At 48.6% G+C, this 27,295-nt stretch overlaps 1 protein-coding gene across 1 annotated transcript in view; it reads left to right on the top strand.

Annotated features, from left to right (window-relative positions):
- The first annotated feature begins 7,567 nt into the window (after positions 1-7,567).
- Positions 7,568-27,295, top strand: part of CPNE8 (copine 8) — a 106,923-nt gene continuing 87,195 nt past the window's right edge. Inside the window, exon 1 of the mRNA XM_040978879.1 lies at positions 7,568-7,730. Within this exon, the coding sequence (XP_040834813.1) occupies positions 7,633-7,730 (98 nt within the window). The 5' untranslated portion in view covers positions 7,568-7,632. The remainder of the gene's footprint in view (positions 7,731-27,295) is intronic.

Genomic DNA, 27,295 nt, shown 5'->3' with positions numbered 1-27,295 from the left:
TGGGGAATGAACCAAGGGACGGAAAATTTCTTTCTCCCTTCTTTCCCCCATCTACTTTTTTACTCTCTTCCGCCAATAATATGGGAATTAATTGATTAATTAATTTTGAATTAGGGGTTTAAAAAAACATCCTCTGTTCTGGTAGTGACTGTTTAGCAGAGCAGCTGCCCGTATCCTACATCCTAGGGCCAAGGTTCAGTTCCCAGCTCTGATACCTGACTGCAGCTTCCTGCCAGTGTAGACCCTCAGCGGCGGCAGCGATTGGCTCAGGGCATCAGGTCCTTGCCATCCACATGGGAGACCTGGAGAGCAGAACCCATTGCAGCCTTGATATTATCGGCATTTGGGAACTGTTGTTGTCAGTCTGTCTCTGTTTCTCTATATCCCCAAAGGGGAAAAACATCTCCCTTCTAGTCTAACCTAGAGAAAGAAATTAAACCAATTCTTATGCCACTTAAGGTGTCTGTTAACATTATAAAATTATAGATTTTTATTGCATAACTATAAACTTGACTATAAATTAGCTTTACATGATCTAACACCAAATATCAAAAGGACAGAGTTGGGAAAACAGAATAGCATTGGAAAATAAATGCCATTAATTGTTTTAAAAATAAACTGTTGATTTCATTGGACTCAAGTGAAAGTTTAAAACAAAGAGGGAAAAGGACTTTAATGAAGACAAAATTCATATAAAAATATGAATCTGAGCCCCCACAACTCTGCATTCCAGCGATAGGGAAGTGGTGGCTGGTGCTCACCGGCAGGCAGCCATGTGCCACCTGCTGGTCGGAGAGCTGAGCCCTGAGTGATGCCTGAGTCGAGACCTGAAGAGTGCGCGGAAGTTCTGACCCGCTAACTCACTGGGTGTTGTTCAGGCTGTCTAGGAGCTGTCAAACCAGACCTTCTGTTCCACAGCTGTAAGTTATAAAGCACTGACACTGTTTGTGACTCTAAATTGAAACCCAGGCTCTATGCAGCATGAACTCTTATCTTTGCTGATGTTATTTTTTTCTATTGACTAAATTTCCCCTTCCATTAGAGCAGATATACTACTGAACCAAGTGTATGACTCAGCGGTCTGTCAAGGTTCCTCAGGATGAGATTCAAAGATTAATGGACAGATTCTTGAAATAACCAAGTTCAAGGCCATAAAAGATGTTTCATGCTGTAAACTATTGTATAATCCGTGTGTTCTATGAATATTACAAGTTTTAATATTAAAAATAAAATAGGACAAATAGTGTGAATGTTCACTTGTTTATAGATAAAGTGAAATTACCAAAAGATTTTTGAATCAAGCAATAGACAGTATAGACAATGAGGGTACTTCAAATGTTAAAAGAGACCTCTCTTGGTGTAAAAAAAAAATTTCTTTTAATTTATACACAGATTTTTTTTTCATAATACAGTTTTTCACTAACTTTTTGAAGACTCTTCATATACAAAGTTATGGGATGCAGCTAAGGCTGTGCCAGAGGGGGAATTTATAGCTTTAAAATTGTTTATGATACATAGAAAATAAGAAGTTGACTATTAAACATAGCAAGTCTTAGGAATGCAAAAAGAGGGAAGTCAAAAGAGTGAAGTCACAAAGGTTAGTTACCTTTGTCAAGGTGTCTTGTAATCCATTCAATGACTGTTGAACACAAGGACCCGTGTGCTGGGTCCTGCCCAGAGTCATTGGGAGTCCTGTGCTTCACACTGATGGACACATATTCTCTTAGAAACTGGCTTGATGATTTTTTTAGGACTTTTCTGTGTTGGGTGAAAACAAGGTCTTGTTTTCACAACGGTGGAGGTTAGGGTGGAGACCAGTTTCATCCAGAAACAGGAAGGAGGCTTGCTCTTAATGTTAGTTTTTCTCTCCGTTGGTATGACTATGTGCATTGGATCACATACAACTGTTTGCTTTCCTAAGCAAGTCTATTTCTGTGGACATTTTATTGGGTTGTTAAACAGCTTTCTAGAACTCCAGCATTCACTTGCAAATGCTCGAGTCCAGGAGCCATCACTGCCTGAAGAAAGGCAGGTTTATGAAAGGAAGCTGCACTGAAGAAGTAGCTAGCATTCCCAGTATTGAGGTGACATAATATTCTGCTATTTTTTTTGGCTGTGTCATAAAGAAAACAGCACAGGATAAAGTCCCTAGAAGAGAATAAGAACATTGTGTTCTTCCAGCATGCACGTCTTTAAATGTTAGTTCTTTTACAAGAAAGAAATCAGACGTTATTCTCTTGTAAAGCCATCTTAGTGATCAGAACAGTCAACTGCCCGGCTAATGCAGAGTCACACTAGAAATGTATCTCAAAACGAATATCCCACTACAGCCACCATTGCCACCGCCCAGAACTACCTTAGCAGAAAGGTAAGCCATCCTAAAAACTTGTGTGGGATTAATAAATCAGTCATTTCAATGTTCACTTTTTCCCTTTATGTCTGCTGGCATTATGGGGAAGACCATCAGTTTACGTGTACTAATGTTAAAAGTTCCCCACAGAGACACGTTTGAACAGGCACATACTAGATAAATTTCATAGGAAACAGTCATTGTCCTCCACCCCATGGAAACATACGTGGTACACCTAAGACTCAGTCCACAGCCTGCTGACTGGCTTGTGGGCCAGGGGAAGAGGAAGAGGGGACAGCAAGGAAGCAATGGCAGGAGGGAATGTTGAAAGTACACACCTGCAAGTGACAAGTGCTGTAGTTGGCCTGTGGTGGTGGCATTTGAATTGCGCCTAGAGGAGCTCTCAAACACAGTTGCTACGATCAAGTCTTGACTGCGTTCCTAGAGATCTAAGAGGTGTTTATTAAATATCTGAAGCATCAAGAGTCTTAGCCAAATGTGTGTATCATAACAGAGCTTTGGACCTCCAGTGGAGCACAAGGTCGTGTGATAATTACATCTAAGCCTTGGAAGATAGGGTTTTCTGATGCTGTGAAGGCACCATTTTACTCGCTTTTGAGGAGACTTAAAATTTCTTGTCTCTCTGTCAGTGATGGAGGGTCACTGCCTTCTTGAGAAATACAGAGGATTTACCTAGCCAGATTGTGCAGGAAATGTTTGGTAAGTAATACTTAAAGCAGTCCTCAGAAAGCTCCACTCAACTTCAGTCCTTTGCATTTTAGTGGTGTACAATTAGCTGTCAAACCTTTTTAAAGGAAGAGAAATGCAGTGATTGTATTTGGCATTATACAGAAATAGATCTGAAAAAGAAATAGCAAAAGTCTAATAAGACCACTTTTTGTCAGGTTCCATGTTCTGGAATGGGAAGCAAAAATGATTATCAACTTTATCAAAGGTATTTTTTTTCTCTCTTCTAAACATAGAATATGACTAGCTATGTCTTATTTCTGAAACAGAAAAGCCATCGTGGGATATATACTGTTACACATCTGACTTTCCTAACTTGAGCACTTGTAGATCCCTCAGCAGTGCGTGAACAACTCATTCTGTCTGCCCAACACTCATGATCCGGGATTTCTTTTCAAATTCTCTGCTGAAAACTTAGTTTTCTGTCTTTTTGTATCATTAACTATGATGTATTAAATAACCTTAGGCAAACATCATTTTTCATATTTTCAGTCATTTCTATAAAATAGACTCCTGAGTTGAAGTTGCCAGTTCATGTGGTAGATGCATTTGTTAAGAAGTTTTGTTATTTTTATACATTAGTCCAGCGTTCAGTATAAGATCAACATTTAAGCACATCTAGTGTAGGAAGGCATCTAAAACCCTTCCAGATTTCCTGTCCCTTTTAGGGTCTCCCTCACCCTGGTTAACCCTTCCCATCACCTTCTTGCTTAAAGGAAAGCACTGATCTGTTTGAGGTCGCTGCAGGTTTGTTTGCACTCTACAGTTTACATCCATGGAAACACATTTGGTGTGACTCCTTCACGAAGCATAACGGTTGTGACATCTGTTCGTGCTATTTCCTATGCAAATAATTTGTACAGATTTATCAAAGTTTGTTTATTCATTTATTTTTGTTTTAAAAATTGAGCTTGTAACTTTTTTGGTTATTTACAGCAAAAGCTGTTGTTCTAGAATCATTTTTACATATCTGTATGAACATGCGTTTTCTTTATCTTATATTTACTTTAATTCTTTCTAAGTGAACGCTTATAACAAAGCGGCTGGATGATACAGTCAGTACACATTGAGCTTTTAAAGAAGCTGGTAATTTGTTTTCCCAAGTGACTTTATCATTTCACATTCCCAACAGCAGGGCAGTGAAGTGGAATCTAAGGGCCAGCGCTGTGGAGTAGCAGGCTAAGCTTCTATGCTTGCAGCATTAGCATCCCATATGTGTGCTGGTTCAAGCCCCGGCTACTTCACTTCCCATCCCTCTCCCTGCTCGTGGCCTCGGAAGGCAGTGGAGCGTGATCCAAGTGCTTGGGTCCCTGAACCCACGTGTGAGATCCAGGAGAGACTTCTGACTTCTGGCCTCCGTCTGGCCCAGCTCCCAGGCATCGTGACCCTTTGGGTAGCGAGCCAGTGGATGGAAGTCTCTCACTGTCTTTGTCTCTCTTTATACTTTGTCTTTCAAATGCAAATAAGTAAATCTTAGAAAAAAGGTTGAACTTGATGTCCTCACCAACACTTGATATAGTCAGTCTCTCTAAACATAGCCATCCTGTATCTATTGCTAGAATATCCCATTATCATCTTAATTGTACTTTTGAAATGTTCAACGATTTTGAGTGTTTTTTATATTATTTGCTATCTATGTGTCTTCTTTAGGGAAGAATCTATTTAAATATTTTGTTCATTTTGAAAATGGCTCATTAGCTTTCTTATAAAGTTTTAACATTCTCTCTACATCCTGGTCATTGATCAGGTACAACATATACATTTTGCAAAGAGCTTCCTCTGGCGTGTTATTTCTCTGTGTACTCTCCACAGTGTCTCTCAGAGCAGGAAAGCTGGTTATTTCTCTGTGTATCCCCACAGTGTCTCTCAGAGCATGGAAAGCTGGTTATTTCTCTGTGTATCCCCACAGTGTCTCTCAGAGCAGGAAAGCTGGTTATTTCTCTGTGTATCCCCACAGTGTCTCTCAGAGCATGGAAAGCTGGTTATTTCTCTGTGTATCCCCACAGTGTCTCTCAGAGCAGGAAAGCTGGTTATTTCTCTGTGTGTCCCCACAGTGTCTCTCAAAGCATGGAAAGCTGGTTATTTCTCTGTGTGTCCCCACAGTGTCTCTCAGAGCAGGAAAGCTGGTTATTTCTCTGTGTGTCCCCACAGTGTCTCTCAAAGCATGGAAAGCTGGTTTTGCTGAAGTTCAGAGTTTGTGGATTTGTTCTCTTGCATCATGCTTTTGTTGTCATCCTTAAGAAATCTTTGCCTAATGAAAGTCACATTTTTTTCCTAAATTTTCTTACTTGTGTCTTATAATTTTGAGTTTGATGTTCTAAAATCCATCTGAGGTAATTATTGTATATCATATGAAGTATGAGTCAAAGATATTTTCTTAAAAAAATGAACATCTGCCATTTGATAAATATTACTATATTGTTCTTATATTACTGTATTGACCAGTAATGTATGAAGATGTATTTTGCTCAATCTGAAGCTTTACCTATTAAGAAAAGATAGTATTTGTATCTGTTTTTCACTTAACTTTAAACATATTACAGGTGATATTGAAGTCATTTCATGTATTTGGGAACTATTTCATTGTCTTTCTGTGAGCTTTTTCTGATCTTTGTCCATTATCTGCAATTGGACTGTTGGTCTTTTCTGGATACACCCTAGGAGTTAATTTCCTATTGAAACATTTACCTTCTTTTCCAAAAATGTTAGTGTTTGGAAACTAGTTATCCTACTTTTGAAGGAGCCTGAAGTGACTTCATTAGGAAATGGTGCTGAGTTGCAAGTGGGATCGTTACTTTGCCGAGACAATTCTGTTACCTAGAGAGCCCAGAGACCCTCCAAAGCGCTGCCCTCTTCCACTTTAATCCATTGCATCTGTAGAAGAGAACCACTCAGGCCAAACATTAACAGGCAAACGTAGAAGATCTTTGTGATGTTGAAACTTACAGACCCCTGTGTCTTGGATGGCCGTTGGCAGACAGATTTTAACTCAAGGAGATCTTTGTGAATGCTGTGAAGTCTCCTTTATCAAAACAGAAACAAAACAACACAGTCTGTCAGAATAAGTAACCATGATCTTCTTCGTAAATCCAAGTCCCCAATTTCGGTGACTGTGAAGTTGAGGACTGGCTCATCATTTTGTAGGAATGGCCTCACAAGAGTACACATGAATCAAAATCAGCCGGGACGCTCCGGGTGCAGCTGACTACAGTATCAGCTGTGGGAAAGGGGAAGCTGCCGCCTACGTGTTGCGTACTCACGTTATCAACTTTTATTTCTACAGCAGGCTTCCATAACATCAGCTTACCATTAGCGTCAGAAAATGCGTCCAGATCTCTTTACCCTGAATTACAGCTTCTCTTTTAGTTAAAAACTGCGGTTTAATTTGTAATAGGGAAAAAGGAAGCAAAACCCAGAACTTTTGGATTTGGGAGGAAAGAAGACCCAGGAGACCCCAGAAGGGCGGGGAAGCAAGGCGGCAGCAGAAGCACGCCCTTGCCTTCTCAGCCGTCTGTGCAGAGCAAGGCCCGGCTCTGCGTGGACGACAGGTCGGCAGCCGCGCCGAGGTCGGCAGCCGCGCCGGGCTCCGCGCGCCCACGCCGAGCGCACGCCGTTCTCCGCGCCCTGTTCTCGCGCGCCGCCTCGTGGCGCACGCCCGGGACCCGCAGGTGCATCGCGGAAGCGCGAGCTCAGGTGTGCGCCCTGAAAGGGTCCTTCTCAATCCGCCTCAGTTTGGCAGCTGCGAGGGGGGGCCTGATAGTTTCCTCAACGGAGCTGGCTGCAGCTCCTGCCTAGCTCCTTAATTAAGCATCCGGTTTCAGGTGTTGTGAGTGGAAGCCGGGGAAGAAGGGACCCCCGTGGTTTCAGGGTAAAGATTTTCTGCACTGGGAAAGGAGGGGACGCACAGAGCCCTGGCTCCAGGATGCTGTTCCCCGCTGCACCCCGCACAACCCCAATGGTAACTTTCCCTACCCTAGAATCCGCCCTGCCCCGCTCGTCCCCTTTTTGGAGTCGCCATTGCAGACCGAGGGATGGGGTGGCCGTCCGACCCCTCGTCTCCAATCCTGCAGGGACCGAGGGTGGGCAGTGCATTAGCTGGCATAGTGGGAGGGACCCCCTGGGCCCGGGTCCCTACCGGGTCCTACAGGGCAGGAATCTCTTGGTCGGGGGTGGCGTGGTCGTGACATTTGCCTCGCGCACAGGGAGCGTCTAACCCGGGCGGGAAAACTGCGTGATATCCCTGTCCACTGGTGACTGACAGCAGGAGGGAACGGAGATCCTGGAGGCGGCGGCACGGGGTCCTGAGGGTGCGGTGCAGGGGCGGAGACACAGCCGGGGCGCACGCAGGCCCGGGGCTCCGGGACGGCGGGCTGCAGGGGCTGCGCTCGAGCCTGGGCGCGCGGGCAGGGCGCCTCCCACCCCGGGACTGGCCCGCGCCTCGCCTCCGCCCGCCCCGCCCCGCGCCCGGCAGCCGCGCGAGCCGTCAGAGCGCTCGGCGTGTGGGCGCGGGACCAGGCGGCGGCCCGGAGCCCGGCATGGACAGCCGCTACAGCAGCGCCGCGGGCCTGGCCGACCTGAGCCCGCTCAGCGCCGCGCTGCCGGCCACGCGCGTCGAGGTGTCGGTGTCCTGCAGGTGAGCGCGCCGGGCGCCAGGTGGCCGCCCCGGGTGGGGGCGGGGGCGGCGGCGCCGAGACTTGGCTGTTTCCTTTCCGGGGGGAGAGAAAGAACACTGCAAAAGTTGTCTGCGCCTCTGACTCAGCTCCGGGAAGCCGGCCGCCGCCCCTTCGCCGAGCCCCGGGCCGGTGACGGGAGCCCAGCGGTGCCCGGAGCGTGGCCGCCGCGGGCCTGCCGGGACACCGAGCGCGGCGCCTCCCCGCCTCCGGCCCCGCTGGGCTTTGGCCTTCGGCCCTGGGACGGCGCATCCCGGGCGCCTTGGCCGAGGGCTGCGCGCCCGGGGCGCCTGGTCGGGCGGCCGCGTCCGAGAGGGCGAGCAGCCCGGCTGCTTCTCCGCAGGAGGGATTAGAGGAGGGGGCGAGCGCACCAAGTTGGAAGTTGCCACAAGCAGGTGGGTAACCTTGGCTGCGCTCGCGCTCTCTGGGAGACCCTTTCTCCCCCCAGGGTTCACGTTTCCCCCACCCCCCGCTGGTGTTGGAGAGCCCCCTCACGGGCCCTCAGCTGACCTTGCTTTAACAAACAGCACAGGAGCGCGGCCAGGGCAGCGCTGGCAGAGAACGCCCGCGTTTGGAGGCTGCTGGTATTTGAAACTTGCATGGAAATCAGCTCAGAAAGTCCCAAAAGCCATTGACCTTGATTTTGGCTCTTTTTTTCCCCTTGTCGCCTGACTAAGCCTCAAGCCTGAGGGCAGGCGTCTTGGCTGCTTTGGAGGTGGTGTTTGAGCGGAGAGGGAGCCCGGGCTAGCCGAGAGCAGAGTCCTCCCTCGAGGCTTGGTTTTCCGGACCACAGCCTCTGGGCGGGGGGCGGGGAGGGTTGGTGGATCGGTCCTGGCCGTCCTGGGGCCTGTGCCAGGTGCTGCCCCAGGGAACTAGTGAAGCTGGGAGGGTCTCTGCGGCCTGGGAGGGTCTCTGCGTTTTGGCCGAAGCTGTATCCGGATCCTAGAGGGAGGGTCTGGGTCTGTGGATGGAGAGCCAGGTGTCCTGCCCTAAGCGCCTGCGCGAGGGCTCCCAGGGCTGCAGTGCACTTGTGCAGGACCTGTCTGTGGGGTGGCTGACACCCGCAGTTGCCAATCAAAAGGAATTTCCCAGACCTGAGAAATCCCTTAATGGAGGGGGTTTCCAAACCTGTGGTTGCTAAGTCTAAGTTGGTAAGATTCCGAAAGTCAACTCAGCTACGTGGCGTTGGGCATTGCCCCTGGGGCCAGTGGGTGCTTAGGGAGACCAATGCCAAAAAGCATCTCTTGGGCGAACAGAAACCTCACTTGGTGCCCATCGACCAGTGGAGTAGGGCTGGTAGTTGCCATCACAGTGAGTCCGTTTCATTTGCATTTTGTGGAGAATGGAGCTGACAGGATTTGACCTTTGATGTTCCAGATCTGGCTACAAATTCTGGCTTTCTGTTGCTTTTGTTGGAGTCCAATCTTGTTTAATCTCACCTTCCTTATCTCCAGAAGGGAGGATAGTTACGTAATTTACCTTAGGGAGGATTATGGATAAAATGTGTGGTAAATGCTAGCACAATGCACGCCTCTGAGGAGGGTCTTAAAGTTGTTGGCTGCTGTTACGCTGCTGGAAATGGCACTTGTTGAGTACTCACCCACTGTGTATGGTACCCTTCCAGAATGCTGTAAGCTGTCCCTGCCTTTGGAACTTCAGGAACTGGGTACAAGAAAGTACAGCTGGCACCAGCACTTGGGGGCTTGTTCTGTGTTGGTGTGAGTGAGGACGCTGCTGTTGTAGGGTGTGTGACCCCGAATACGGCAGCAACCTCAATTCTTGTCTCGCAGGAAAGAAAAATTTTCATGTGGACACAGTTTAGTTTTAAAGCAAGATTTATTAGAAAAGTTGGGACAAAATGAAATTGCCAGTCCCCCTGCTATCTGGCTTTGGGGCAAAAGACCAGACAGGTGTCAGACATTGCACATTCCTGGCCTTGGGCACATGAGTCCTGCTTCTTCCTGCCCCTCTTTTCAATGATAAGGAGACCAGCCTGCGGCCCTCCCACACAAAGGCCAGAGATAATGGCTGATGCTTCAGATGGGGAATTGATACCTGATGTCACTCTTGTCCCTTGGAAGAGACGTGCTCTGGTGAATCCAAGACATGGTGGGGAAAATACCCTTTTATATTTGAGAAAAATAACAGCTTGGGGACCCAGAATGCCCTGCCTACCACCGAGTCTAACTGCTCACACACTGCAGGAGCTAGCTCTGGGGTGGGCACTGGATGGGCACAGTGAGGGCTCACTGGCTGATGCCGGCAGCCACTGGGGTGTGGGATACCTCCAGACATGCTCCCGTTACTAAAAGCTTCATCGCAAGGTCTCGTGTTCATCTCCAGGAAGATGCAGAAGGAGGAGTTGAAGCTTGCCCTAACTGCAACTCTTGGCTGTTAGTCTGTTGATCCATCCTTTAGTCCGTTGATAAATCAGGACTCAACAAGCTAGACCCACAGGGGTCGGGAGCCCTTCTACCAAGCCTCCCTTGGGTAGTGGTTACATCATTTTGGGGTCATGCAGAATGATCGGTGTAACATGAGCCTGCTGTTGCTTCTCTGGCCTCAGAGTGCCACCTGCGTTTGCCTGGGCGGGCCCGGTTCCCCCACTGCTGGTCTAGAATGCCCTGCTCTGTGAGAGGGATGTTCTCATTTCCTCGTGCGGAGATTAGGAGATGGACTTTACTCCTCAAGGAGTAAGTCAGGACGTGATGACGTAGTTGAGCAGAAGGGCTGCTTGGGGCAGAGAGCACTTGGAATGCATCACAGAAGGTCTGGGCCAAGCAGCAGGGATGGACCGAGCCTGGACAGATGAGGCCATGGGCGTGTGGTATGGGGGTGCTGACCGGTGGCCCTTCCTAGGCTTATGTATGTTTTTAAAAATTTATTCATTCTTATTGGAAAGTCAGCTATACAGAAAGGAGGAGAGACAGAGAGGAATAACTCTGTTCAATGCTTCACTCCCCAAGTGGCCACAAGGGCTGGAGCTGCGCGGATCTGAAGCCAGGAGCCCAGAGTCTCTTCTGGGTCTCCCACATGGGTGCAGAGTCTCAGGGCTTTGGGCTGTCCTTGACTGCTCTTCCAGGGCGCAAGCAGGGAGCTGGATGGGAAACAAGACTGCTGGGATTAGAAATGTTGCTCATGTGGGATCCTGGCGAATGCAAGGTGAGGACTTTAGCTGCTAGGCTACTGTGCTGGACCCTATGCATGTTTTTATTCATCCCTCCTCTCCTACCCTTTATCATGCTCTTCTTGTCTCATTTTTCTACATTTTATTGACTTGTAGCTTTTTAAAAATTAACTAGGTTACCTAATTGAATATGTCTACTGCTGACATGATACAATCTTCGAAAGATAACATTCCCATTTTATCCTGAAAGCAGATGAATGCAGAAGGAAGTAAAATCAATGGGAAAATGACATTCAGTGATTATCTATTTTCCCCAAGCCCTTGGCTATTTCATTATTTTGTCAACTCTTCAGATTGAGAAATTGGCTCATCAGTTACGCAAGCGGTGAGAGCATTGTGTGTTGCTGTGTTGTGTGTTAGCTGTCAGGTGCGTACGCTAGCACAGCAGTACTCCTGTGGCTGCTTTGAAATGCTGGTTTGGGAGGAAGAACAGAAAGTGCGAGTTTACTGATTGCCTACTTAGTGCCTGCTGAAAATCCCTTCTAGGAACGTCCTGCCTCTTGCATCGTCTCCCATCATGCTCCGCACGTGGCTGCGCAGTGTGACCTGGGGCAGTCTGGGCACAATTAGTGGACCAAACTGCTTGGGTCACTAAGTGCCTGCTGCTTCTGCAGCCCTCAACCTCTCCTTTCCCCACCCCAGCCCCCTGCCCTCCCTGTCACGTTCGCCCTTAGCTTTATGGCCCAGGGACCTGGTTTTCCTGCTTCCCTGAGCATTCAGGCTGCAGTGGCCTCGTGTGGCTAGTGGGCCTCTTGGTCCGAGGACCGTTGTTGTCTCCTCGGTGTTGGAGGTGGTTGTGGTGGGTGTGTGCTGGGGGCGGCAGTTCTCTGGTCCATGTGGAGGGGAGAGGGCCCTGCTGAGGTGTAGCGCCAAGACTCCCTAGCAAGATCTAGATTTTCTGGGGATCTTTTTTACAATTTACCACATGCTGGTCTCACATGCTAGGACTGTAAGCTGGGTTTTTTTTTTTTTTTCTTTATGCCTTTAAAATAAAATGAAAATAGAATGAGTGAAAGATACATGGAATTTGCCAGAGATCTTCCGTCTGCTGCTTCACTCTCCAAATGCCTGCCAAAGCCAGGCAGGACAGGGCTGGCAGCAGCCAGGAGCCCACAGGGCAGTCCAGTGTTCCCCTGAGGGAGGCAGGGACCCACGTTCTAGGCCCATCGTCTGCTCTAGCCTAGGATGTGCAGTGGTAGCAAACTGGATTGGAAGCAGAACAGTGGGGGTGCAGGCCTGGTGCTCCGGTGCGGGTGCAGGCAGCCCGTGCTGACTTAACCTCTGTTCAGAATGCCACGTGCGTTGGGGTTTGTAGTTTCCTGAGTGGGTGGGCCTGTGGCTGCTGTGTGTGGGTCTGATGGTGGGCAGGAGCGGCCCTGAAGGGACCTGAGGCGGGTCTGGGAAGCAGCTGTTGAATGCGTTGAAAACGGAGTGGTGTGTTACGTTTAATGCAGAGATCCTGAAAGGCGATCACTTCCTAACTGCTGTTACCGTTATCCGTGCTCACGACCGTCACCTTTGCCCCATATTTTTGTCTCTGGTGAAACTAGGCCGAAGCGCGGGTGTTTACAAGAGATTTGGCAAGCGCTAAGAACTGGGGCTTGACTTCCCGTGTTCTTCACTATTAAAATATTCTCTGGCATTTTGATACGTTTTTCATATATCATTTGTCAATTGCTCAGCCACATATCCTTTAGCAGTAAAATTGACTGTACGTACACACACTTGCTCCTCGTGCAGAGCCTGGGCTGCTGGAACAGTGTCCTGGCACGTGAGGTGGTGCCTTAACAACTCGGGGTGTGGGAGATGTGGGGCCAGCCAGCTGGGGTGCTGCTTGGGGCCCTCCCCCGGGTGGGAGGCTGCTGGCCCCTCTGCCTGCCTCCCAGGTAGAGAGCAGAGCGCCAGGGGCTCTTTTTATGAGTTGTTGGTCCCAGTCATGACTGTTCTGTCCCTATGACCTAATTACCCCCAAGCTTCTCCTCTTGAAATCCTGGGGACTCGGGTTTCAACAGGAATTTTGGGGGGATCAAGCATTCAGTTCATCACAGTTGACTGGTTGTATTTTCACTGTATAGTTGACAATTTCCACGGAACTATTAAAAAACCTAAAATATGTCAAACCACAAATAGCCAAGGCAGTCTTGAACAGAAAGAACAAAGCTGGAGGCATTTCCTGAATGGAAAATACCCCTCAAAGCTTTGTTAATTAAGATAGTGTGGTATCCGCAGAAAAGCAGAAACCGCTGAGAATCCAGTCCATAAGCACACTTCATGTACTTACAAATGGCTGATCTTTGACAAACCGTTCCGATCGGGCATCGGTAAAGACGGCCTCTTCAATCAGTGGTGCTGTGCAGAGTCTACATCCACGTGCAGAAAGCTCAAGTTAGACTTGATTGCTGTCTACGTAAATCAGCTCAACAGGTGCAAGACCAAAGCACAAGGCCTGCAACTACCAGAAGGAAACGCAGGGAAGGTGCTTCCGGAATGAGAGTTGGCGCTGTCTGGCCCAGGGCCTGGTGGCTGTGACGTCACTGGTCTGGCCCTGCCGAGGCGCCCGAATGGACGTGGTCTACGGCTGTGATCAGAGACCCAGTAGTCACCGTGTCTGTCCCTTAATTTCTAAGAATTGTTTCCAAGCGCTGCTATTCAGAATGATGGGAACAGAGCGTGTCCTTGTTCACAAGCATTTAAAATCTTGGGCTTTTTCTTCCTGGCTTGGCTTTCTGGTGCTGGAGTTATTAATAAGCTGTCTTCTCAGTGGGGTTAAGCTTGCTTTGGGTTTTCCCCAAACCCCCATTACTCTTTCAGCCAAATCAAGGGTAAATTGCTGGCAGCACTTATTAAAAAATGTTTTTATTCCCACAAGAAAGTTGTGTTTGGAGAGAAATGAGAATTTGGGGCAGCGGAGTAGAGCAGCAAGGAAATCAGCTTGGGAGTCAGGTGTCTGTAAGTCTTTTTATCTCGCTCTGTAGAATGCTGTTGCTGTTGCTGGCTTCACTTGAAGATCTTCTCCCTGATCAGTGACATGGAGAGGCCTGGGCAGCCAGGGTCTCAGGGTTGTTCCCCAAAGAAGTGAAAAATAGGGCAGCTCCCGGCAAGTGCCTTTCGCAAGGAAGCACTTGGTGGCTTTTCCTCCTGTGCGGTGCTGGTGGGTATTTCACCGGCAGTGATCTTCGAACCTAGTGGCCAGGGCAGAACTGTGCATCCCAGGCTGAGTACTTCAGAGAGAGACAGAGAGCGAGTGTGTGTGTTGGGGAGGGGTGAAGGTGAGAGTGGAGAATGAAGCGGTGGTCAGTGTGGTCTGCTTCCCCCACACCTGCCCCTGCGGAGACACACGGTCAGGAATGTGGAGCTGTTGGGACTTCACTGATGGCAATGACTCTGCTGCGGTTGGGAACAGACGTGCGCTGGGTAAATCAGTAGGCTGCCACCTGAGAAGACTCTTGTGTGTTGGACGCGTGATAAGAAGATCCTGGAGATACCTCTGGTGTTGTTGTCATCCGTGGGTGCCAACACAGCCTGAAGGACGGCAAGCATGACCTGTTGTCCAGGTGCCTTGCTTGCTTGGAAGTGGAAAGCTGTGTGCATTGCCTGATGCACGTTAACATTTGCAAAGTTGTAACAACTGCTGGTCCAGCCAGGCACACTGATGCCTGGTTTTCTGTGTCCGTTGGGAGGGATTTGGTGCGCTTTATTCCAGAAAGAATAATGTGTCACACATTGTGAGGGAGTTGTCAGTTTTACGGAAATTCTAAAGGAAGAAAATGTGACTGATCATTCCAGGATGTATTTCTATTTGGTAGAAAGTTAAAAAAATTAACCAGAAGCTACACTGATGAAGCTAAGAAAGAGGAGATCTTTGGATATTTTTTGTTTTGTGGGTAGTTTATTTAAACTGGTGTCCAACATCTGGGTGTCAGACAATTTGGAAAGCTCTTACGTTGGTTAATTCACTCAGGTCTTAAAATAGTTTCGTAAAATGGGTGATTGTGCCCCATTCGGCAGTCAAGGGGGTTGGGCTTCAGAAAGTGTCCGCTGTGAGCTGAGTCGTGTGGCCTAAGTTGGGGTGCTGAGCTGTGGCTACTTCGTACGTGTGTGCTTAGATCCACCAGCCTTGTTCATTCTCTCTTCTGTGCAATAACTTGAGCTGGAAGGGTGGGGCTCCTCTAGCCACATCCGTTAGGAAATGGAAAACAATTGGGAAGTGGAGGGAGCCAACTGCACGATACACTCTGAGCTGTTACCACCAGGGAGCTGTTTCCCAGAACCCATTGGTGGCAGCTGCCAGTAGAACAATCCAGAGGGGTGACATGCAAGTCACTCATCTGCAGCTTAATGTCCAGGCATTGATTCCTGCCTGCTTCCTACCGTGAGTTACCTGCTGAAGCTGTGGGAAATTAAATAATAGCAGGACTACTTAACTGGAAGGCAGCAGGCCGGGTGAGATGAAAACCAAATGTGGAAAAGAATGTGGGTTGGATGAATGAAAGGCAGCGGAGGATGGACTGAAGCCACGAGGTGACATCCAGGCTTACCGAGCATCAGCCTCAGGCCCTACCATTTCAGTCCACTGCTTTCTTCACAATGAGAAAGTCAACATTTAGCGTGTTAAATTTTGAGTAATGCCTATTTCCAGGGTTGCCCTTTACGACAAACTCAGTATTCTATTTAAAAATAGTGATTTGCTTAAATATTGACAATATTGGCACGCGATTTTGACCTGTCTGACCTGAGTCACTGTTTATCTCTGCCAATGATGGTGTCCCTCTTACATCTGTATTTAGATACATAGATATAATAAATAGCAAGGGACACTCTAATTTTGGTATGAACCATTTCAAATGTCAGAGGATATAATGAGCCAGAGGAAGGATTGTAACTGCCTGAAGCAGTCGAAGCCCCGTGCGTTTCTCAGCCGTAGTTAACATCTGTAGCGGTTTTATGGTCATTTTGAGATGTGTAACTGTGTCTGACAGCGTGCAGGTCCCTGCTGTCACATCCTTTAGGTTTGTGTGACTTGGCATCACCACAGACCTCTTCTGCCCCTGCAAAGGCCGTATCACACTGGCTTGGCAGGTGATTGAAAGCTCACGCCTCCTGTGGCGTCCTCGGTTGGTTCCCAGCTGGAAGCATATGAGGGAGAGCAAGAGAGAGATCCTCAGAGTGACACTGGGCAGTGGCTTGCTTTGCTGAGCTTATCTGTGTTACCTTCTGTTTTGGACAGAGCTTATTAGCTGACATATCTCCGTATCTCAGTTGTCTATTTAGTTGTGAAAGCAGTGCTAGTAGAAAGTGGACTGTGGTTAATTTTTATGCCAGCCATTTCATCTTGAGCTTCTTGGCAGGTGTTGGAAAGGGAGAGGGGATCAATATTAATTTTAGAGTGAACTTGTCTCTTTGGTGATTTAAATGAGATGTTTGAAGTACCATTTCTGGAAGGTGATGGTTTTTCAACTCAGGAGGTTTCTTAGGACTTAAGTGGTTCTGATTTCTTGGTTTGCAGTTTTGTCATTGAAATGACGTGTGTTTGGCATCTGGCTTCCACTGATCCTCAGAGTCCATTTCCAAACAAGCTAAACCAGGTCGTTATCACAAATGTGTAATGAAACAGATTACACACACACACACACACATGCACACGCACGCACTGTTCCAGGGAACATTTGTGGGGTTAGCTTTGGGCCTAGCAGTTGGGTACCTGGCTGGGTTTGAGTCCTGGCCTTGCTCTGCAGCCCACCTTCCCGCTGGTGCTTAGCTTGGTGTGGTAACAGGTGATGCCCCGTAGCTGGGTCCCTGCTATCCGGGTGGGAGACCCGGCTTGCTCCCGGGTTTGGGCCTTTCCTGGCCTCTGCAGACGTGGGTATTTGATGATGGGTCTGCTAGGTCACAGAGCTCTCGCTCCTTGCCTCTCAAATAATTTCAACTGAAACGAACAAAAATGAACACCTAATGTTTTGTAAGTGGGTAATTTTTGCCATGTGTTTAAAGTGATACTGATCTAGAAAATTTTAATCAGAGCAAATTCTTAAAAATATGAGATGTAGTGTTATTTAATGAGTAGTATCTAATGGAATATTAAGTATTCTTTCAAAAATCTCTTAAAACATAGACGTAGGTAAATCAGAAGTGGTGGAGGAAAGGGAGTGTTTCACTGCGGGGGAAGCCAGCGCTGGGGATGCAAGGTCCCCGTGAGAGTGCTTCGCCAGCTCTGACCTCTCGTGTGATGCAACTGGCGGCTGCCCAGCCCCGGGGGCGGATGACCAAGTGCTTGGCCCCCTGCCGCCACCTGGGGGACCTGGGTCAGCCTGGGCCAGCTGAGGAGTGACAAGAGGTCTTTGTCTCTGCTTTTCAAATAAATAAAAGTAAATTTTTTTTAAAGAAGTGGTAGGGAAGTAAGTTTTAACACACATATATTTATTCAGAAAATTTTAATTTTAGTTTCCCCCACTGTGTCTGCTTTACACCTGTGACATCCAGCCTGTAACCTTGGACCCTGCCTTTCAGCCTTTGTTTCTATGTCTGACCTACTGTTGCAGGGGTACTCTGATCCCTTGCTTCTTGTGTCAACCAACTGCTGTTTCGAAGGAGGTGTCGAGTTGGGCTCCTGAGGGTCCCTTCTTTCCCACGGGAATCTGCAGCTGGCGCTGTCATCTTCCTGCTGAAGGCAGCTTGGTGCTTTGGGCACGTACGCTTTCCCGCTCTTTGCTTGTGTGTTCTGTAGCTGCGTGCTGTGTCCCTGGCTAGTACTGAGTGCCTGGGAGGAATGTGTGTGCACTGATCACTCGCTGCCAAGTGCTGGCTCCCCTAAGCCTGTCGACAAGCATTGGAAGGAACATCTGGGCCCTGGCAAAAGAGGTGACTTTGGAAAGAAAGTGAGCTGTGTGACATGGCTGCTGCGCCTCACTCCACTGCCACTCTCGGCTTGCTGTGTTTCATAGCCTTAGGAATGGTTCCAGCAGCTTCTCCCAAAACCACTTTGCCATCCTTGAGGCTTTTCAGTGCATGGTTCTGTGTGCCCATTGCTGTCTGCCCGTGTCTGTTGCTGCCATTGTGGTTTGGGAAATAGTCTGTTTTGTTAGATGATCAAAGTATACTCTGACTTCTTGGTTCTGCTCATCATGTGTCCTTCAGTTAGCTTCTTACACAAAGGTTGAATTGTGCGATTCTTCTGTTTGAGGGCGGAGGCCGAGCACTGCAGCGCTGGCCTTTGCAGCATGGTGAGTTAAGCTGCTGCCTGCAATGCTAGCGTCTCGTATGAACTCCAGGTTGAGCCCCGCATGCTCCTCTTCCGGTCGAGCTCACTGCTAACCCCGTGCTTAGGCCCCTCTCCCCACGGGCACACAGGGTAGAGTTAAGGGCTTCTGGCTTCAGCCTGGCATGGCCCTGGCTGTTGGACGCTTTGGAGAGTAAATCAGTGGATGGAAGATCTGCCTTGTCCCTCTCCAGCTCTCTCTCCCTTTCTCTTCTGCTTTGTCTGCTTCCTCTCTCTGTGCCTCTGCCTTTCAGATAAACAAAATAAAAACCAGGACCCTGTTTTATGATTGGACACTGTGTCATTGTTTTCTTTTTGTTCATTTTACATCGGAGGATTCTGGCTGCTCCCACCTCGCGGCTTGCTGCTGGGTCCCTGCTCCATGCAGAGCCACCTCCTCCACGCGGTGCCGGTCTTTGGGTGGCTCTCGGCATGTTCCTCGCTTGGACACCTAATATTTAAAAAGACTGGTTTATTTTAATGTGCAAGATGGAATCACAGAGAGGGAGAGAGTAAAATCTTGCATCTTATGGCTCTCTCATAGAAAGGTCACACAGCTGGGGTAGGCTCGACTGAAGCCAGGAGCCAGGACTTCATCCACATCTCCTGTGAAGGTGGCGGGAGCTCAGGGCTTGGACCAAGCTCTGCTGCTTCCCCAGGAGCGTGAGCAGCAAGCTGAATCAGAAGTGGAGCAGCCGGGATTCAAACTGGTACTGCTATGGGATGTTGACATCAGGTGACTTGACTTGCTATGCCTTAGCATAAGCTTCCCAAAGTGTTTTAGATTTTTGCAACTGGAAATACTGATTCCTTCCCTTGAATTCCCATCTGTATTTTTATTTTAAAGCTTGTTTTTAATTTATTTGTTTTTGTTTGTTTGTTTGTTTTTTGCATCTTTTTTCCCCCAGCCAACTGTAATAGCACTTATTTGGTATTTCCATCAATTATTTTGAAAACCTAACGTCGTTCTTTGTGCTTCGTTTTTCCATTTGTTCGTGAAACAGTAAAGGCAGCTCAGAAGAGCATGCAGCATGTTCTCAATAGTGCCAGACAGAGGACTTGCTCATTTTATGCGAGAAGCATGCTATGCCAAGGGAGAGGTAGCAGGACACTTGGTGCAGAACCCACTGTTTGGGATGCCCATGCCTCATGCCAGTTCAAACCCTGCCACCCTGCACCCCCACCCTTTATCCTGCCAGTGTGCCTGGAAGGCAGTAAAGGACAGCCCTGGGGTCCCTGCTTCCCTGTTGGAGACATGGTGGAATTTCTGCTTCCTGGCTTTGGCCTGGACACATTTGCACTTTTCTAAATACTTGAGGAGTGAGCAGGTTGCTGAAAGAGATCACTCTGTTCCCATATTTCTGCCTTTTGAATTAATCAGTAAATCTTTAATAGAGAAGTAACACATTTTGCGTGTGTGGTGTTCTACATAATGTGTCTAATTAGGAAAGTATGACCTTTTTCTTTCCTCTTGCACAGAAGATCTTGTCTTGGGGAAAAATATTTCTCACGATTTGCTTGGTGAGCTGATAAGCACAGCAACACCTACGTGATGGTCTTTCTAGGGTGCGATTTGGGGTGTGCAAGGGTCTCGGGGTGTGACAGGACATGCAGGCTGCTTGGTAAGCCTCCGGGGTTTCCTGACCAGCAGGCTTCTGAAGCCCATGGTGTTCGGCAGCATGAACCAGACCCGTCTGGTCAAGCATGACCGTCCATTGTAAAGCAAGCACAAACTTACGTAGACTAGGAAAGGGGAAGGCAGAAGGGCATCTCCCGACAGTCCTCCCACCCATCAATGATGCTGTATTGGCTAGAAGGCATGTCTGTTTCTCTGGACCCTCCAGTCATGTAGCAGGTCACATACATGCGTGGCTGGAAGGTATGCCTTAGGTCATGTTCACCACGTGTGGCTGGCAGGTAGGCTGTGGGTCGCATTTGACTTCTCAGAGTTGCTTATCAAGGAGGTCTCAGTGCAGCTTTGCCAAGGACGTTGAAGAGAAACTGGGGTGCAGTCCACTGCTCTTGCCTGTCTAACCAGTGGTCAGGCCAGGATAAGGTTTCAGTGAGCCAAGACCATTGTCCAGGTGCTCCCCTGGGGACACGGTGTGCTGTGTGCCTATGACCTCCCACATAAGCCAAGCAGGCAGAGATCCAGGGCCAGTCTGCAGGTGGGAGAGGCGGGTGGAGGATGGACACACACACTCCATTTTAGACCCTGAGCTCCATAGAGCTTTCGAAAATTCCAGCAACCCAAAGTGTCGAGAATGGGAAGATGGACAAGAAAGAAAATCTTTCAGCAGGAAAAGAGTGAGAAAATTTTCTGTGTGCACCCTGAAGAGCAGAATGTGTTTAAGTGTCTACCTGTAAATCATGTTATTTCTTACACTTAGCTGGTATAAAATTTTGTTGTCTTGCCTAAGTAATTTCCCAAGTGCTTGCAGCCCAGCTCAAGTATCTCGGTGCTTAATGGATTATATCTAGCTTAAAGTGCTGTCATGCCTGATTACGCTGAGTCTTTCCAGAGACCAAAATCTCATTCATGGTTCTAAGTTTATAAAGCAAGAAAAACAGAATCATAAGGCCGGCTTGTATCAGTGGATAGTTTTTCAGACCGAGCAGTGATGATGGTAATGGCCAGCGAACGGTTCCCACCACACCCATAAAATGCTGTCGCTTCAGCAGTGCGGCTGGGATGTAGATGGGTAGTTTTCATCCTGGGTACATGGTCTGAACCAACTATCTCAATACGAAACATCAGAAAAATGTCAAGGTTTTCAACGTGCATATGGGAACTCCTGAAATTTCCTTTTGTTTCCCACCGTGGGCCGAGTCCTGCCTTTACTTTCTGTCCACACGCTGCAGGAAGTTGTCTGTCAGTGGGGCCGGAAGCCCTCAAGTTGGTCCTGTTCTGCAGCATCTCTTGATGTGCCTGGCGCTTCCACTGAGCAGCCAGAGACCAGGCAAGTTCTTGGCTTCCAGCCACACCTCTAGCCACCCTTCTGCCCTGCTGTGGGTCCTGAGGATGGGACTCGTGCGGTTAACTTAGCGGGGAACTGTGCTCATTCTCTTCGTTAAAACCCTGTGAGTTGCCAGTCATGAGGAAACCCTCCTTCTCTGCCTCCCCAGTCCCGCTGAGGCTGCCTGGTCTCCCCCGATGCTCCCTGGCAGGCAGTCCTCTCGTCCCTCTGGATGGACTCGCCTTCCTGCCTACCATTGGTAACGCATTTCTCATACACTAAGTTTTGCTGCACATATTTGTTTACAAAGCCCTCTCTTTAATGGAATATAAATAAACTAGGACCAGGAGCCCATGTGTTCATTTCACAATGTACCACATGATCCTTTATGTGGCGTTTAGTAACTTAGTGCTTGTTGAATAAACATTTGCGAGAGTGCTAAGCAATGACTTAAACATGAGTTATCACAGGACAGGAACCGTTTCTCTTTTGTATCAGCCGCTCACATCTTTCATGGGGAAAGGGTTAGCAGCTTTGCATTCAGTGTCTGGTTGAAGAAAGGCTGGCTGGGAGCTGGGACTGCGGTTGGAAAGCAGGGGAGGCTGTGGCATCCATGACACGTTCCTTGGTTGCAAGGACTGTAAGATCACTAAACAATTGTCTAGGCCTACTTAATTTTTTTGGTTTATTTATTGGCATACTTAAGTTTTTAAATGCAGTTATTTCTTAGAGGGTAGACCTCTGACTGAGGTCCCTGAGGACTTTTTTTTTTTTGCTCACCCAGGGAATCGTCTGCAGTCTTCCTGTCTCGGCTGGGCATCTGAGGCTTGTGCTGATACTCCTGTTCCAGAATGCCGCCTTTCTGCTTAAATGCTGTTGAGTCAGCAGAGCTTGGGCTGCTGTTTGATGCATTTGAATTATCCAGTGAGTTAGAGAAACTGTAGAAGATCCTGTTTAAAATGCAGAAGAGACACAGACATTCCGACCGTCCTACCCTGCCTCTGTAGAAATATTAGTTGCTTTCATTGGCATAGTGTGTGCTTCTTGGTTCATCTGTTTTGCAGTGAGCTGACTCAAGACCGTCGTACAGATGCATATTTTCTGAGGCAGTGCTGAAATGTTGATCCTAAACATGAGCCAGTTCTGCCCCCAGCTGTTGAACACCATACTGTGCCTGTAAGAGAGCTGGGCGGAACCGACCATTGCAGAGTGAGGAACCCAGTCCACAGTCAGTGTGCTTGCAAGTGGCGCCTTTAGGCAGGAACAGCTGAGCTGGTGTTAGAGTCGTGTGGCCTCCGCTGTCACTTGGGGTGGCTCGTGGCTCTCGCTTCTTGCATTGCCTCTGGGAGACAGTGCATCTTTCCAGGTGCGCTGACTGTGGAAACCATTGGGACCTCACAGGCTGCTGAGCTATCTGCCTGTGACCCAAGCGTGGTTATTACTTCCTGAGTAGGCTGCAGGAGGGATTAAGACACACGATTATATGCAGTCTCCAGTGTTGGAACTGGGGTAACATCTCAAGGGTCCGAGAAGAAGGAAGGTCTGGGTCTGAGGGCAGCTGTGAGGTTTCCAGTTGGCGCCCTCTGTGCTCTTGTCTGTAAATGGGGCATGGAAGTGTCTGCTTGTGCAGTTGCCCTGAGGGCTGTGGGAGACAGTATTGATGAAGTATTAAGTATTTCTCATTGATGTTATAAGCAAAGAGTTCACGCTTCACTAAATGAATAATTTCAACTCTTAAACTGTCAGATGCCCGTCTTCTTCAGGCTGTGAACGGCAACAGAATGAGAAGACTGATTGCCCTCCTGCACTAAACTCTAGGTTACAGATCGTTAAAACTTCAGGACTTTATTAATAATTTGACAGGTACAAAACCATGTGACGAAGCAACGCTCGTAGCAGTGCTGTAGAAAAGTAATACCTGATCGTTGTTGGAAGAGCAAAACTGCGTTGAAGCGAGCAGAGGAGGCGGTAGAAACCCCACCGCTGTGCTGGTGGCGGCCAGTGTCTCTTGGTCCACTCGCTCAGATGTCCATAGCCCGTTTGGGCACGGTGGCTTAGAGGAGATGCTGGTCGGCTTGCTCACGCTGGATTTCCACCACAGGTAGAAGCGGGCACAGGTTCCCTGTGGGCTGGGGGAGCGCCTCTCTAGCTGAGGCCTTCTCCCATCCCTCTGCCCGGTGCTCGTCTCCCTCCAGGTCCTGGGCCTTGGTGCTTCTGCGTGATTCCTCTTGATTTGTTGCCCCCGTGGTGCCCCTGCATGGAAACTGGGTCTGGTCACTTGTTCCCTCGTGTTCCGACGTGTGTGCTCTGTGCACCCCTGCCCCGACGGCGTGACGTGGGTGAGGGCCTTGCCTCGACTCCGGGCTGCCTCTCTCGTGGTTTCCTGTTCTGTTTGTCCTGTGCCACACCTGAGCTGGGATCAGCTGTGCAGCCTCACGAGGAATCGTGTGTGTTCCTTCACGTTCCCAGGCGCGTCGTCAGCCTATCAGGAAGTTGCAGTGAGGCACACGGGAGCTTGGAGAGGCAGCATTGGCCATGGGCCTGTTCTTGCTTTTCCCCTAGAGACACTGTCCAGTGTTGAGTGCACACGGAGTGGTGTTCTGCGTGCTCCATGTTTACGAATTCACTCCTCAGCACAGGGAGGAGCTGCGCCCTGAGGTGCAGAAGGCTTTGTCTTCCACAGCTCAGAAGTGATAATCAGGGGGTTGTTGGTTATTAGGTTCATGTGGTGAAATGATGGCTGTGTGCTTGCTCTGTTATCATACACATGCTTACAATATTAATGTAGTTTGAATCTAATGCATTTTTAAGCATTTAATTATTTGAAAGAGACTGTTATAGCAAGTTCTGGTAAGGACGTGGGGAAATTGCAAGCCTCATGTATGTGATGTGGGAACGTCAAGTAATGCAGCCACTTTGGAAAAGAGGTTGGCTGGCCCTTGAAACGCTAGCTGCGCATGGAGGCATGGCAGGCCCCAGCAGCCCCGCTCCTGCCTTACTCAAGTGAGGCCGTGTGTGCACACGCAAGCCTGTTGGCACATGTTGGTGACAGCGTCACTCCTAGTAGACAAGAAGTGGGAGGAACCCAGGGTCCCACGTCTGCAAGCATGCTTCACATGAAAGCAGACTGCCTTCTGCACATCCGAAAGTCCGAAATGTGTGAGTCAGTCTGCCAGGACTCTGACCTGGATGTCTCTCGTCACCGCCGTGACCAACTGCCATGGCCTTGTTGGAGCCTGGGGATGGGGAATCGAGGTGTTCCTGGCGGCTCTGGCCCGGGTCCTCACTGGGCTCCTGGCTGTCCTGTCCCCCTGGCCTGACAGCGGCCCTCATAGTGTCTGACTTCCCAATGACTCAGGATCATCCGGGATAATCCCTGCCCCTCTGTTCCAAGGGCGCAATCCCTTCTGCAAAAACCGTTTGTTTTCCAAGTAGGGCTCCCAGGTCCAGGAATTGGCAGCTGGTGGCCATTAGGTGGCCTTCCACGGTTGCCGTTCACTTAAAGCAAAAGGCAGGAGCTGGAGGCGTGGCCCAAGGCCAGTGACTGGTTTTGTTCTGTTTAAGGCCTGTGTTCCGCTTGCAGCCTCACCCATGTTTTCAACATAAAGGTTATGTTTCTCTTCTCCAGCTAGAACTCTGTACCTGTTCCTAATGTTTGTATCTGCTGAATTAACGCCTCCTTTCTGCATACTTGTTTATCTCAGACCAGCCAGAGCTCTGACACACCAGGCTCCAGCCAAGGGTGGGGTTCTTCTTAGCAACTTCCCAGAAATTGATCACAATGGAATGCTTCAGAAGATTAAAACAAACAAAACAAAACAAAACAAAACTGCAGTGTTCCTTATCTTCTGGAATTCCTTTTTTATATCTAAACCATATCACTCCTGCAACCATTGAAACTATTCTTCTCGCCAGCCTTTTTCAGCTCTACAGCTGATCCTTAAGTCGTTTGAACAAAAAATTCAATAAAGACACAAAGTTTGCGTTCCAGTCTTTGGCGGGTGATGTCTGTCGCTGCGTGCGTAGGCTGCCGGGGGAGGTTGGGGACCCAGTGCTGAGCCTGTTTGTGCCACTTGAGATCTGAGAAAGTGTTCCTCCTGGCTTGAGCCGGCCCATCCTGAGTGCTTACGGGGGGCCTTCTCCTTCAGAGTGACTCGGCATCCCAGCTTCCTGCTGACTGTGGCTTTCAGTGAGTTGCAGAATCCAAATACTTCATTTTTAAACCTTTATTTTTGTTCCTGTGTATGATCTGTCTCTTCTTGATGCAACAATTGCAGTTTTGGGAAAAACATCTTCCATTAGAGTTTTATGCCATATTTCTAGAGATAATATTCAGTGAATAAAAGAATAAATTAATCAGAGATGATTAATGCTGCGTTCAGAACACTGCCAGAGCTGGAATCTCTTTTCTGCTGCTCGTGAGAAGATTCTGATTTCCCTTGCCTTTATAAACATTCTGTGAGGCTCTGGTGCTGTAGCCTAGTGAGTTAAGTGTCTGCCTGAAAACCCATACTGCTCCATTTCCGACCCAGCTCCCTGCTTCATGCAGAGCGTGCCGGCCGGTGAGCCTGAGCAAACAGGGTGGCAGAGGTTCCTGGGCCGCTGAGCCCGGGCGAAGAAATGCCGGACCCCTGGACTCCTGCCTGCAGACCGGCCCTGGAGGGGTGAGCCAGTGAACTCTGCTCTATGTCTTGTTCTCTCTGTGACCCTGGCTTTTAAATAAAAATACAGCTTTTTTTTTTTTTCTTTTTTTTAGGTCTCTGAGAACCACTTTGCGTATTTGTGCATTTTGAAATCCGCAGATGTGTCGCACATATACGTATATTTCAGTCTGTAAGAGATACAGTGCACCAAATAAGGGCCCTGCACATGGTTAGAGACATGATCTGTGCTCGCCGTTCTTGAAGGCGGTCACGCTCAGGGGTTTCCAGCTAGTGGATCACTAGGGCAAAGGCCTTGATGTCACTGTCGTCCTCCACTTTGGCTCAAGCAGGACGAAGGGATGTGGCAGGTGAAGAGCTTGCGGGTCATCTGCAAATGTGCTAGAAACTCCACGCACCGGTCGGTCAGTAGAAGCCCTTCATTACTGCCAAGATGGAAAGCCCAGGTCCTCGTGTTTGTGGGTCCAGGGTGGTATGCGAGGCGCGGGGAATTGTAGATGTGGCTCTGTCCACCTGTGGACAGTGCATGCTGCAGAGTGGTGGACGTGGTAAAGCGTTTGCGTTGTTGGCTTGTATTTATAAGCTGCTGTTCCTGTCCTTGTTAGAAATTAAATAGATCTGTTCCTTTTGTTTGGGCTCCAAAGCAGCATTTCTCCACTCAGTGAGAATTAGAGCAAGTCCACGCAGGAACAAGCTGTGGAGTCCTGCCACTGTGGTGTGTGTGCCCTGCTGTCCACAGACAGTGGTCCTGGGTCAAAGTCATGTCAGGTTTGCAGGTGGCCTGCTTGCTTCCTAAACATAGGGATGGTGTATTGTATAATTAAGTTTAGCACTTAAAACTTTTTAGCATTTTCATTTTCTTTCCAAAGCAGAGAGAGAGAGATTCAGACAGACTTGAGTTTGAATCGGCTGGTTTACTTCTCCAATGCGTGCAACAGCCCAGGCTTAGCCAGGCTCACGGCGGGAAACAGCAGCTCAACCTGGCTCTGCAGAGTGGGTGACAGAAGTGACAACAAATGAGCCATGTGCTGATCACTGGGTGCATGTTGAATAGCTGGGCTCACAGCAGGTGCTGGGGATGTGGCTTCCCAAGGGGAGGCTTGCCTGTTGTGTTCCTTCCTGCCCCGGTGTGAGCCCTTTAGAAGGTCTCGGCAAAATCACCTTTATTCTGATGCTGTTAGCTTAAAAATTCCTACAAGTCAGGCCTTGTGCGTGGAGGATTTGCTTACAGACCACTCTACATATGCCCTGAAGTTGAAGAATGGCTGTTTTCTAGTTTCATGGTATTTTTTTTTTCTTGGTAAGGAGAGGCCAAGCTTAAGATAGTGTGTTAAGAGGTCCCCAGTTACTAAGTGTGGGTGTCAAAAAATGCTGACAGCCGTCAGGAGAAGTACATTTTCGCAGCTTCTAACTCTGTGGGAAGCTGTCTTACCACCTGAAAGGTTGCTAGTTTCGCATGACGTCATAG

The sequence above is a fragment of the Ochotona curzoniae genome, unplaced genomic scaffold (assembly GCF_017591425.1).
Source record: "Ochotona curzoniae isolate NIBS_2020 unplaced genomic scaffold, NIBS_Ocur_1.0 contig_2927, whole genome shotgun sequence".
Taxonomy (NCBI): Eukaryota; Metazoa; Chordata; class Mammalia; order Lagomorpha; family Ochotonidae; genus Ochotona; species Ochotona curzoniae.
Note: the sequence above shows the minus strand (reverse complement) of the source record. Positions and strands in the feature narration are given on the sequence as shown.